General features: G+C 38.3%; 1 protein-coding gene across 1 annotated transcript in view; it reads left to right on the top strand.

Annotated features, from left to right (window-relative positions):
• LOC133517050 (intraflagellar transport protein 122 homolog) overlaps window positions 1-13,482 on the top strand; it is a 32,593-nt gene that overhangs the window by 8,575 nt on the left and 10,536 nt on the right. The window contains exons 10-15 of the mRNA XM_061850195.1: window positions 1,991-2,131; window positions 4,176-4,273; window positions 6,754-6,907; window positions 8,905-9,063; window positions 12,022-12,182; window positions 12,979-13,107. Coding sequence (XP_061706179.1) covers window positions 1,991-2,131; window positions 4,176-4,273; window positions 6,754-6,907; window positions 8,905-9,063; window positions 12,022-12,182; window positions 12,979-13,107 — 842 coding nt within the window. The remainder of the gene's footprint in view (window positions 1-1,990; window positions 2,132-4,175; window positions 4,274-6,753; window positions 6,908-8,904; window positions 9,064-12,021; window positions 12,183-12,978; window positions 13,108-13,482) is intronic.

Raw genomic sequence — 13,482 nt, 5'->3', positions numbered from 1 at the left:
GGCATACTTACTCGTAGGGTATGCAGGTACTATGAAACCTAGTACCTACCATCAAGGTGGTCTCATGAACACCGTATTGAAGAACGTTGAATGCGGCATTCTACCACGAATTTAACTTGCACCTACAAATGTTTATTGAAACGCTCTTTATAGACGAATTATAGGTTTTTGAGGGTCTGAAGCAGACGAAGTGGTAGAACAGGCAAGCCATGCCCCGCGCGCCACGCCCGCAGCACGCCTACGTCCTTATTCTGATTTGTTAGTTCCGGAAATTGATAATGATAAGATTTATACTTAATGAAATTAAAAATAAAATTATATACAATACTAGAGTATATCACGGCAAACTGAGAAGAGAATAAATAAATTGTACTTACTACTAGTTATAACTTAGTTGACTTTTAAAATATAATAGGACGTCAATTTTGGGCAAGTAGTGAAAATAAGGAAGAATACTAGCAAAGCTGAGATAATTTGTAGTACTGAATGTGGAAAGGCACAATTGTTTGCAGGTATTGAGTTATGCATAGCGCCAAACAGTAGATAAAATTTGCTATCTTCACAAAAAAGAATCATGACTATAACTGTAACCGCTTTTTTATATAAATTTGACGACTAGTCTGGCTTTGTGGGTAGTGAGCCTGCCTTCGAAGCCGATGGTCCCGGGTTCGATTCCAGTAAGGGCATTTATTTGTGTGGTGAACACAGATATTTGCTCCTGAGTCATGGGTGTTTTCTATGTATGTAAGTATGTATTTATCTATATACGTGTGTTTATCGTCGCCTAGTACCCATAATACAAACTTTGCTTAGTTTGGGGCTAGGTCGATCTGTGTAAGATTCCCCAAAATATTTATTTTATAATAGGGAATATTACGCGGAACTCTGCGTAGGGGGCGCCACTACCACAATCCATCACGATCTTTGCGAAACAAGTAAATCAAAATTTCTTTATCTAACCTCTCTTTCACTCTTGCATAATTCGAGCGATGAAGAGGCATAAAACTAAATTGCGATTTTTCGCGTTTCCCAGTAGGCCCTTTTTAAACAAACCGCCTTTATGCATCAATGTCAGTTTTATTATCTGTGAAAACTTGTCAAAAAACAGTTTAAGGCACAGTATGTATAAATTACGGTCTATGGTCTACGAAAGGTGCTAGTGCTGCACTCCGGCGGCAGAACATTGCAGTAATACTCCTTATTACATTTTTGTTTTGTCGATATTCGATATGTAAAAGTCGACTAAATAAAATTTATAATGTCAAAAACACACTTCTACTTCGAAGTTATATATTATAGTGTTGAGTATAATTGCTTACTTTAATTGATGTCTTCTTTGAATGTTAAAGATTTATAATAATGGTAATTTTTTTCTAGAAAAATATAGATTATTCCGATTTTATGGGTTAAACACAGTAAGGCAGAAGGATCCAGGTATTGAATAAAAATAGCTCAAAATTTTTGAGTTTTATTATAAGGGGAATTAAAAAGCCTTATTTTAACAACCTTATTTTTTTATTGTGACAAATAAGTGAACCATAGACAAGTTTTTTTAATTTCATTCATTCATTTTCCCGCCCGTACCCTACATTCTTTGTTACTTCTTGAATGAGGTTATTGTGGTTGTCGAATAAAAACTTAACTTTTGTGTTAAATAACAGTATGTCTTTCAAGTTAAAATGGTTGAAGACGAAAACTTAGTGCCTACGCCTGAAAAAAAATCAGTGATGGCCCAAAAAGTCACTAAACATTTTCTGCCTCCAAAATCGCGATAGATAAAATGAAAAATATCTGTTAAATTTACAATTTTATTTTAAAGTAAGTGCTTGGTCGTAGAAAAAGTATTGTGTGGCACGTTGTTTAACTGAGTCAAAAGACACTCGTGGCGTCTTTATTAACAATTTTCGGCTTCGCCTCAAATTATTACTCACGCCACTTGCCTTTTTTGACCTCTCTTAAACAACGGTTGCATAAAATACTATTGTTTCAGGAAGAGAACGTGTCGTCGGTGTCGTGGAACTCGTGGTGCGACGAGCTGCTGGCGCTGTCGGGTGGCGGGCTGCTGGCCGTCAAGGCGGCGCACTTCCCCCCTGCCACGCAACCGCTGCTCGGCTCCGTGGTCGGCTTCCAGGTAACACAGCGCTGACGTGTCGCCCATGTCGCTATTCTGTGGCGGGCTGCTGATGGCGAACTGTTATTTGTCAGCCATTCGAAAACTGGACCTGACCTGCTATTTTGTTGGACGCTTATAATTCCCTGATACCTACAATATGTTTTAGGTGAATTTGGACCTAATTACCTACACCACGGACAAGCGGCAAACTTATTAACTGTAATTGTGTCTGGCTTAAATATCTAACTTTCCATTCAATAAAATTTTAATTAAGTATTATCACGGGTTAGTGCAACCTGCCCTAAGTGTCGCGTATAACCAATATTCTGTATTCGTCATTACCTGCGCTCGGGCCGCCTCGGTCGACGCACGTCTACACTGGCCGCAATTGCCTCGCGCGTATGCTAGCTCAGTTTGGACCCGCATACTCGTATTCTCAACAAATTGTGATCATATTATGATATAGAATCAGAATCTGAATCATATATTTTATTCTTGATAAACTTAACCCAGAATACATACAAAAGTATTACTATAAAAACACAAGTATTAAGAAAAAGTAAGAGTTAAAGTTTGATACTGACCCGAAAGTCAGCACTGATCTTCCGGCGAGACCATTCGTCGGCCACGATCGCAACCGTACGGCCCTCCCATAAGCAGAACGCAGCCTTTGCGGTGGCGACCAGTGCCATCTTGTCTTCTGTCTATGAGTGTACTTGACATTGTAGACATTTACATTTTTGAGAATAACAAAAAGGCCATGTCGTACATCGCGAATAAATAGTTATTTGTACAACAAGAGAGCAAAGTTTGATATTTCTTCGAGTGCTTGTTTTGAGTCCCGTGCAAGCAAAAGATTCTATAATATTTTTTAATTTAGAATCTTGAGCGTAGTAAGGGACTCAAAAGCGCACGAGATGTAAATAACTTTGATCTCGTGTAGTACACAAAATTTTTCACGTCAGTCAGCCATCAAAAAATACAACCTGAAAAAATGTAATCCAGACGGACGGATCACTATTTCACTCATGTTTTCTGAAGGTATTCTAACAATTAACTTTAATTACCGCAATAAAACAAAACGAAAGAATTTTCAATAAAATAATACGAAAATAATGAATTAACGAACATCAATTGACAGTTCAATCGACAACTTTTTTTTTTGTAAAAAAAAAAGCTTTGTAAGATCCGGTCCGAATTGCGGATACTACTATTTGTCAACTATAGTAGAGATCGTTAAAAGTAGTTAAGTAGGATTATTTACTGCGTAACAATTGCGTAAATTTGTGTAAGTTCATTGTTTTGATTGTATAATAAAATACGTAAAATATGGTGTTTTTATTAAATTTTAAACTTTTATTTCATTAATTAATATTACGAATGAAGACTCGTAGGGTGTTTTGGAACGATGCGGTCTGACTTATTTCGGGGGTCTATTATAAACCGTCAATATACCGTTGAATTCCGTATGCACTTTTTTGTCTCTTTCTTTTTGCTAATGACGTGAAAGGGATAAAGACAATAGAATCCAAATATTTCGAACTTGTATTAGGCCCCGCACGTTGAAATGACATTCGAATCTAAAGGTCACTTGAATGTTATTTTGTCTCACTCGGTGAGCAAAATGCAATTTTGCTCACTGTTTTTAAGCTGCAAATTACCCTTGTTCGATCGTGAAAAATAGATTTCTACATTTATTCGTTTAAAAGTTACTTTACAACATAGTAAGTGCAGAACATATGCAACAAACGTGACTAGTTGATTACATTCAAATATTTAGGTATAGTATAAATGAAAAGACTACGTAGGTCATGCCAAAGCGAAAGTTTCCCCGGGTGATCATGATGGAGTTTTTCGTACTTTCAAGTTTATAGAGTACACTGAGGGAAAGATAAAGAAAATAAATAACTTAAAATACAACTACACGCGCAATTGTATTGTGGGACAGTGAAGTAAGAATATACAACAACAACTATATATAGACGCACTGGATGACATGTGAGAAAAGGACAGTAAAATATTTTATTTGGAATTTAAAGATTTTATAAATTTGTCTTTGCAGGGTGGTCGAGTGTTCTGCCTCCAGTCGAACTCGATGCAAACAATTAACGTGCCGTTGTCGCACGCTGTGCATCAGTACGTGCAGCAGAAAATGTTCAAGTAAGAACGGTGTGCCTTTTGCGGTTATAGCGGTTGCTACTATATGCATATTTTGTTACTACTGTAAAGTGAGAAATAAGTAAAAATCGTAATAATTTCAATGTAATCCTATGATATTATACTATCTTAGACAATCTGGATGATAATTGTATTGTGAATTAAAGAAGAGGGTTTCGATAGTTTTAGAGAAAGTGGGAAATATAATACAAGCAGTTGACTACATACATATATAGCACCAGATTTAATAACAAACTGACATAATGTTGTAAATAAACTAATATATTTAAAATGATAAAGAAACTCCTTTCTCCAGTAAGCACGTCTTAAGAGGTTTCGGTCAGTCGTCAAGGGTTGCGGGAAGAACCTGGTTCGAAGATGAGCCAATCAGAAAATGAAAGGGCGTCAGGGTTTCCTGGTCTTCCTGGCCAACAGGGATATGAGTCAGAAGTCGAGACTTTACAATTACCTCCGCTTCCGCGGAGGAGTCACTAGGACTTCCGGATTAGGCTCTCTTTATTGTAGTGTGGCATTCAGCACGAGTTTGACGGTGATAAAACATGTAGGTACCTCTCCTAGAAATAAAGAGTCGCAAACTCATGATTGCAGAGTCAGCAGAAAGGGAATGTGCAAGCTCCAGGTGAACGGTTCTGGATGTCATGTAGGCATACAGGGCCACATAACGTTTATCTTGCCTTCGACTGATCTTGGTAGTCATCGGGCCTAAATAATCTAAGCCAGTGTACGTGAATGGGCGACGCTATTGAGCAAGCCGCTGAGGAGCAACGTTTCTGGTCATTGAATGAAAGGGGTCATCATTATGACTAAAGCTTGTCTCACTCCCTGAAGTGAGGAAAGTCGCACTTTCGTCTCTCCCCGGAGTGACGAAAGTAGGTTTGTTCGAGCTGCTGAGGTGAAAATAACTATTGTTTACAAGGGGGCAAAGTTGTTGTTTAATAGCTCGTGCTAATATTGATAACCGAGCAAGTGAAAGATTCCTAAATTGAACCACGAGCGTAGCGAGTGGTTCGACAAGTGGAATATTGAGCATTGCGAGTGGTTCGAGAAGTGGAATATTGAGCGTTGCGTGGGTTTCAAGGCACGAGGGTTCAACAAACTTTGCCTGCGAGTGAAACACAAAATTTTTCACCACACCAACGCGAGGAAAATACAAACTATAAAAACCAAATCAAATCCTAATGATGGTACACAAAAATATCATTCAAAATCATCATTTATAAGTAAATTTTACCAGCTAACATAAGGAAACAACTCAAAATTTGCATCTGATTACTTTGCCCCACATGTGGATTAAATGCAACTTTCTCATTAGGGGGCCTTTACCAATTGGTGTGGTGAAAAATTATTTTTTATTACGTTCATTTGGATTTGATTTGGTTTTGGGCGGCACGTATTGCAACCCTATGAGGTACAGAACATTACGGCCCAAAGAATCTGGAATTTCCTGGATTCAACGGGCATCAGTAATGAACTTTAAAGGGCTGTCACAATAGACCAATGCCTGGTCGACGTGGCATTCAAAGGCCCACAAACTACAATAATAATATAATAAATAATTTGATTTGGTTTGATTTTTTTGGTATTGCATACTTAGTATTTTCCTCGCGTTGGTGTGGTGAAATTTTTTTTGTGTCTCAAGGGAGGAAAAGTAGGAAATTGCGTGCCGCGTGTAAAATTGTTACCCGAGCCGAAGGCGAGGGTGGCAAACACGCGGGATGGAATGTCCTACGTTTCCTCCCGTGGTGCGCATACTATTTTTCTGCTCGACGGAGGCGGAAAGCGGCAACTTCGTTTAGCGCAGCGGGAGCAAAGTTGACGCTTTCCGCCCGCAGGGCAGAAAATAACTATTTGTTGTGTGGTTTTTTGTCCCCAAATGTGACGGAGTGTAGCTTTTTGTCTGGGATGATTTTTAATTTTTCTCAAGTTAAATATAATCTACAGGTATAAAGATATGCAATATCACTCGACTTTTTTTATGTCTTTCATAGAAACCACCAATACAAGCGTGGCAGAGTGGTCAGAAACAAGAGAACGAAAAGAATTATGACCAATGTACATAATTAGGCATTAAAATACTCCTGTGATCCTTTTGTGAAACTCATTTCATTAGTTTTTATGAACAACACTCGTATTTTAATGCTTTCGTGTAGCAGTCACATAAATTACTATAATTTAATAGTTATTGATGTCATAATTTATTGTATTCAAAATAATTTTCTTGCATCTTTGTTAACTTTTGGCATTTAATGTATCTCTGAAAATCCGCGACATGGCGAATGCCAAATACATATAATCTTGTTAGGCTGTACTTGAAGCTACGAGTAAGACCCATATTTGTTGATTCTTGCAAGAACGCCGCCGCCTCTGGTTGAAAGAGATAACGGGACAAATTTCTAAGTTCTCTCCCTAGCTAGTGTATATAATGTTTCTGCTTCCTAACCAAGTGTCTTGTAATGTAATAGCGAGGCGTACGCAGTGGCGTGTCTTGGCGTGACGCCGCTGGACTGGGAGCGGCTCGGCGAAGCCGCGCTCGAGGAACTGGCGTTCGAGGTCGCCCGCAAGGCCTTCCAGCGCAGCGAGAACCTCATCTTTCTCTCGCTCATCGATCATTTACAGGTAATCAAACAGATATAGATTATAGGGATGGACAGCTTAAGAAAAAATACCCCCTAGTCTGATGGCGCTATAGGTACGTAATCATAATCATAATCATAATCATAATCATTCTTTATTGCAACCATGGGACAGTATAGATGTTATACAATATGATATACAATGTCTCACATGGACCCTGCAAGGGCACAGCATATAATATCTTATTATTCATAACTCATAACATATTATCCAAATTATCTACTTATTTAAGAAAGTCATGAGGCAATTCTTATATTACACATGAGATCACTAATAAATGCCAAACAAATAAATTAATTGATGTACAATATTCATAATACAGATTTAGTTTTTGGTTATAAATTTAGGTTATAAATTTATTACGTGTACCTACGACGCCATATATTTTCTGGTAACTGAAGTGTCAAACTTCAACGTTTGCCGACCAAAAACTATAAAATAAATGTGGCCGGGCCGTACAGTGACATCTATATCAATTGTCAAAAAGACATGATTGTTTTAAGAGGACTCGAAGCGCTGGTGGCCTAGCGGTAAGAGCGTGCGACTTGTAATCCGGAGGTCGCGGGTTCAAACCCCGGCAAACGATTCATTTGATATTTTCCAGTCGCTTTTCGGTGAAAGAAAACATCTGACCGGACTAATCCCAACAAGGCCTAGTTTACCCTCTGGGTTGGAAGGTCAGATGGCAGTCGCTTTCGTAAAAACTAGTGCCTACGCCAAATCTTGGGATTAGTTGTCAAGCGGACCCCAGGCTTCTATGAGCCGTGGCAAAATGCTGGGACAACGCGAGGAAGAAGAAGATTGTTTTGACAGGACTTTCTTCTTTCACAAGCTTTTATTTAACTTGCAATGTACATATACAGGCTGGTCAAATAAGAAGTATACTTACAATTTGTTTTTAAATTTAACTGTATTAAGTTTAAACAATTTTTTCGCAATTTTCAGCATATTTTCGCTCATTTTGGCGTTATCTTAGTAAATTTGTGTCGGATGGTCGGTTTTAACTGTTTAAATTTCATCCCCATAGACATACGTCAGGAGCTGCAAAATTTCGAGAATTTCACTGTCACTGTTTCTCGAAATTAATCGAACAAACAACGTGTTTTAAACAACAAAAACATTCGAGCAAAAATTGCTTCCTGCTAAAGTAATTAGTAATTTTTTTTATACCACGACGGTGGCAAACAAGCATACGGCCCGCCTGATGGTAAGCAGTCACCGCAGCCTATGGACGCCTGCAACTCCAGAGATGTTACATGCGCGTTGCCGACCCTTTAAAAACTTGTACACTCCTTTTTTGAAGAACCTCATACTGTAGACCCTCGGGAAAATCTCGGCAGGTAGCTCATTCCACAGCCGGAGCGTCCGCGGGAGGAAATTCCTCTTGAACCGCACAGTACGCGACCATTTAGGTTCTAAGGTGTGAGGATGAACTCCCTGCCGACGGCGAGCGGTGTGGTGATAGAAAGTGGCCGTTGGCATCATGTCAAACAATTCCTCAGAGCACAGCCCATTGTACAAGCGGTAGAACACACACAAGGAGGCAAAGTCTCTCCTTAGACTTAAAGGTTCAATACCGCTTGTGAGTTTGGGATCGTCAACGATTCGCAAAGCGCGCCTATGGACTGAGTCAAAGGGTCCAAGCTGGCATGCAGGTGCTCCTGCCCAAAGGTGACAGCAATACTCCATATGGGGTCTGACTTGCGATTTATATAGCAGCAGTCTTTGCCCCGGAGTAAAGTATCGCCTCGCTTTATTGAGCTCACCAAGTTTTTTGGATGGAGTAATTGCCATAGCCATAGGAACTCAGTGATAAAACAATGCAACTTGATTGTGTTTGAAATTGTTAGAATTGTCTCGATGAGTATTATTTGCCTGCGGAAGGACAAGTACAGTCAAAAGCTTGTACCAAATGTTTTTTTTTTTGTAAAAATCTTATTTCTCCTTGTTTTCATCCTGTTACTTATTTCGTGTTGTAGGAACGTTTTGAGGCAGGCGAGAAGCGTGCCGTGATCGTGGGCGAGGTGCTGGCGTACCGCGGACACTATGCCGACGCAGCGCGCGCGTTCCGAGGCGCAGGCCGCGACGATCGCGCGCTCGACCTCTACGTCGATCTGCGCATGTTTAACAAGGCCCAGGTACATAAGTCTTAGCTTCATTGGTGCCGGTTGAGGCGGGTGAGGAGGGGTGTGTGATGCTTAATATAATTATAAAAAACATTTGTAACAATGCCATTTGATAATTATATGTTTATAACGTAATTTTATTATACGCTTCTTTTATTATATTGTGATTTCATCTAAACTATCATTGATATAATGCCTATTGTAATATAATTTATAAGTAGTATATGGACATGTTTTATAATGACCAGTTATATTAGATTTGTGAATTACGTAATACTTAACACAATTTTATCAAGTATAAATACATATATTGTATTGTATACCATATTCCATTTAATAATAACGTAAAGTTTTACATACATTAATAATGAGTAGTACGCAGGCCGTATAATTAAGTACAGATTATCATCCCACCTAACCCATTTTTAAAGGTTTCGATTCTGCGAACACGATTGCGATTCACTTTTTTGCTATGTAGTTATTCGTTTGTGCGGACTCGCAGTTTCAACCTAACCCATTTATGTCATGCAAATAATTATGTGATGACAAATAATATGCTTTAGAGTAAATTAGAGGAAGTGTACATATACCTTATGAGTTATGACCATTATACCAATAATAAAATTATGTATGCTGATATTAGGTATAACGGTAGTATGCCATTTATTACGGCAGTCAAAATAACAATATATGAAACTATAATGTATGAAAAGTAATAAAAAATGTAGTGCACCCGGTGAGAAGCTTATAGCGACTGTCGGCGAGGTTCTTTTTTACCGCAGATACTACGCATACGTGCAGTCGCCAGCCATTATACATATACTCGTATGGCAATAATGAGCGTACATCATGACAGTTAAATAAAATGTTTGTATCGGTTATGATAGCGACCCATTTCAAAATATTGTTTATGTTATGAGAATGCTATGCACTTTCGGCCTTTTCTTAATGTTTTTTAAGAAACGTTGGTAACGACTATAATCAGTTTTGATGTATGTAGAAATTGAACATTGGGGTTTTGGAGACCATCGTCTCATTTAACCAAAAATTAATTTTGCACAATGTGCTTCCTTTTAATTTCCAAAAATTAATTTTGCACAATGTGCGTTGTTTTGGATTTTTTTGATCTCTTTATTTATGGTGGTCATATTGAGATAATCGTGTATTTCATCGTTTCGGGTGAACCACGGTGCGTTGGCAATCACTCGAAGGATGGCGTTCTGTGCTCTTTGAAGACACATTACCACTAGCAGTTCCCTAGGCTTAATGATTGCGTTGTATAATGTAGTTAAATAAATATTTTATTATATTCAAAATATTCTTTGTGCATCTTCGGCAATGTTATTGGGCATTTTTGTGGTAAGATCGTTTATATTTACGATATCTTTTACCCTTGTTTACATCAGGACATTCGATGACACGTCTGGTGTTATAAAAACGAGTACTCCTTGCCAGTGAAATAAATTGAGGGGTATAGAATCAAAGTCAGCTAAATCCATATCAAATCAAACTATAAGTTATGAATGCCATTGTAATCATCGATCAAATTCGAAGTACAATTCCAAAGTTATTCAGTATCAAGCTTAACGAATTACTAAAAAATCTACTTCAAAATATTGTATTAGTATCAAAGACAGCTATATCCCGTATGGTTGGAAACGAAAACAGCTAAAATCGTGATCAGCCAATCACAGCGTCCTTTTTCTTAAAAATGGCGGTAACTTCAAAATGGCGACTTCTATAGTAAATAGCGTTTGCGTGTCTGCTGTTTTCGTTAAACTTTTATGGTAATTAAGCTGATTTGAAGTTAAAAAATCGTGATAAGTTAAAGTAAAAAATACAATGGAAGTGCCTGTGATGGAATCTTCGCAAGGGAAAGGGAGGAAACGCAAGAAAAATCCAGAAAATTGGAAGGCAAACAAAGCCAAAATTGATAGGTAAGTTTCAGACTAGTGATGTACTTACTATGAAATGATGGCTCATAATTTCGTTAAAAGTATGACGCGAAACGCTGCTTTCCGTTATAAATAAGAAGTCTGTGATAAAACTACTAATTAGTAAATATAAAAGTATCGTCTTTTTTTTACAGATACTCAGCAAAGTCGTTGCCTGAACCAATTACATGTAATCATGATAGTAAAACATACGCATGTAAAAAATTAAAAGTACGCGATTTGCTAAACTTTCATCGTTCGTTTTACGCAAAACCGTTAAAAAATAACCAAGATGCATTAATACTAAAATGTTGTAAGGTAAAAAAAAAAGCCAACGAAAGCGACCTACTAAGAATACAAGAAAAAGTAGAGATTTTACTATAAAATATAATATATATGTAAAAAAAGAATTGATTCCAGTTTGCCAGAAACTATTTTTGAGGACGCTTGCTACTTTGGGTTTTTGTTACTTCCCTGACATTCTTTTTTACGCACATCACTAGTCATAGTATGTCATCACTTTATTATTGGGATCAAATACAGCTATATCCATTCGTCTTAGAAACAAAGTCAGCTAAATCCAAAAGTTGGTATCAAAAGCAGCTAAATGAAATAAATTAAATTCAATTAAAAAATAATCGTAACTTTGATCAGTTAGTGTGTAGTTCCTGGAGATATCATTCTTAGCAAGGTTTTTGGAGTTTTCTTCATGCAGCGATCCAAAAATAAAAAATAAAAATAAAAGTTTTATTCCTTTCATGAAAAATTTACCAAAATGGATTTAGCTGCCTTTGATTCTGTACCCCTCAATTAGTAAGGTCAATACGGCTAAGTGTGGCTGCTGGGTAAATGTGTCTAGCCTTTATACTGAGAATGATTCGGTATGAAGACCAGTTATGCATATACACTTATTGACCTTTATTGACCTTACCACAAAAAATCCGCAACGTCGAAGCTCAAATAGCATCTTGCCAGGCTTATGGTTAAGGCTTATGGTTATGTGGACGTAAATGTTCGGTGTTGTTGTTATGTGCAGGAGTTCGTGGGCGAAGGCGAGGGCGGCGCGGCGCTGGCGCGGCGGCGCGCGGAGTGGGCGCGGCACGTGAACGAGCCGCGCGCCGCCGCCGAGATGTACCTCGCGGCCGGCGACGTGCGCCGCGCGGCGCAGCTCATGGCCGAGAGCGGTCGCAGGGACATGTATGTCTTCGTCACACTTGCTCGGAAACGATCTTATTTCATGGACGTGTACTGAAGGATAAATGGAAAATATATATATATGCATAAATAAATATTGAGAATTACAGTAATCACTAACAAACTAACAACACATTTGCATCATAAAAATATATTAAACACTGAATAAATAAGTTTTAATAATAAAAAATCGGACAGACAGACGGACATGACGAATCTATAAGGGTTCCGTTTTTGCCATTTGGCTACGGAACCCTAAAAACATAAGTTTCAGTTTTAAAATATTAACGTTTATAATTTAGTACTTTTGTTCGTGTTTAAAAAACGTTTAATTTGATTAATTTAATAGCCATTTCAAATATTTTGACACAATTTTCAATTGTGGCTGAACATCGGATAACCGTATTGGATCACCGTATTTAAGAATCATTTCGCTTAAAATTTACTTTTTTCTTCGCGAGTGTGATGAAAAACATTGTGTGTATTTCAGGTGGTAAGAATATTATTAATCAAGTCTTTAATTCACTGCAGTCTGCGGCTGTCGTGAATATATAGACTCTCGTACAATATTTCACTTACCCCCCCTAGTTGCACAATGTACTATAATACCTTATTCACTTACAGTTATACATTAAGCTTTGATCGGATTGACGCTGTATACAGCGTCAAGTTGTAGAGGAACACAGCAAAAAATCTATGACATCTTACGTACTTCATCAACTAAAGACCAAGGTCTAAGAGGTGAGCCCAAGCCGCTCAAGAGAGCTTACTTTTAACAAATTTTACCTATTCGTTCTAGGTTGATAGAGTTAGCACGCAAGTTGGACAAAGGCTCAAGCGACTCTCTACGCTACGTTGCCGAAGCCCTGGCTACGGCTGGAGAACCCGCAGCCGCGGCCGACGTCTACCAGCGTCTTGGTGATTACAGGCATGTCCACAGCAATTTATATTCTATTACTAGAAGTTTAGTCCTTGGCATTCATGCCACTAGGATTCTAAATGTTTGTACCTATGTAACCAGTTAGACAAGAGCCTGATTGACTCTACGCTACGTAGCGGAGGCCCTGACTACGACCGCTGATCACGCAGCAGCGGCCGACTTCTACCGGAATCTTGGCGACTAAGTAAATGTTCATAGCAATTTAAGCTGTAATGGAAGAGGTTCTGCGATCCTTGAACTACATACAACCAGAAATCTAAATGCGAGGACGAGGACCTACTTAACAAGTTCAATGGTTTGAGCGACTTTACTTAACGTATATGAAGTCCTGTTGGTTAGCCTAGGGAACCTTAGGCTTTAGCA

This window comes from Cydia pomonella, chromosome 1, assembly GCF_033807575.1.
Source record: "Cydia pomonella isolate Wapato2018A chromosome 1, ilCydPomo1, whole genome shotgun sequence".
In the NCBI taxonomy this organism is placed as follows: domain Eukaryota; kingdom Metazoa; phylum Arthropoda; class Insecta; order Lepidoptera; family Tortricidae; genus Cydia; species Cydia pomonella.
This window is presented reverse-complemented; position numbering and strand designations above follow the sequence as displayed.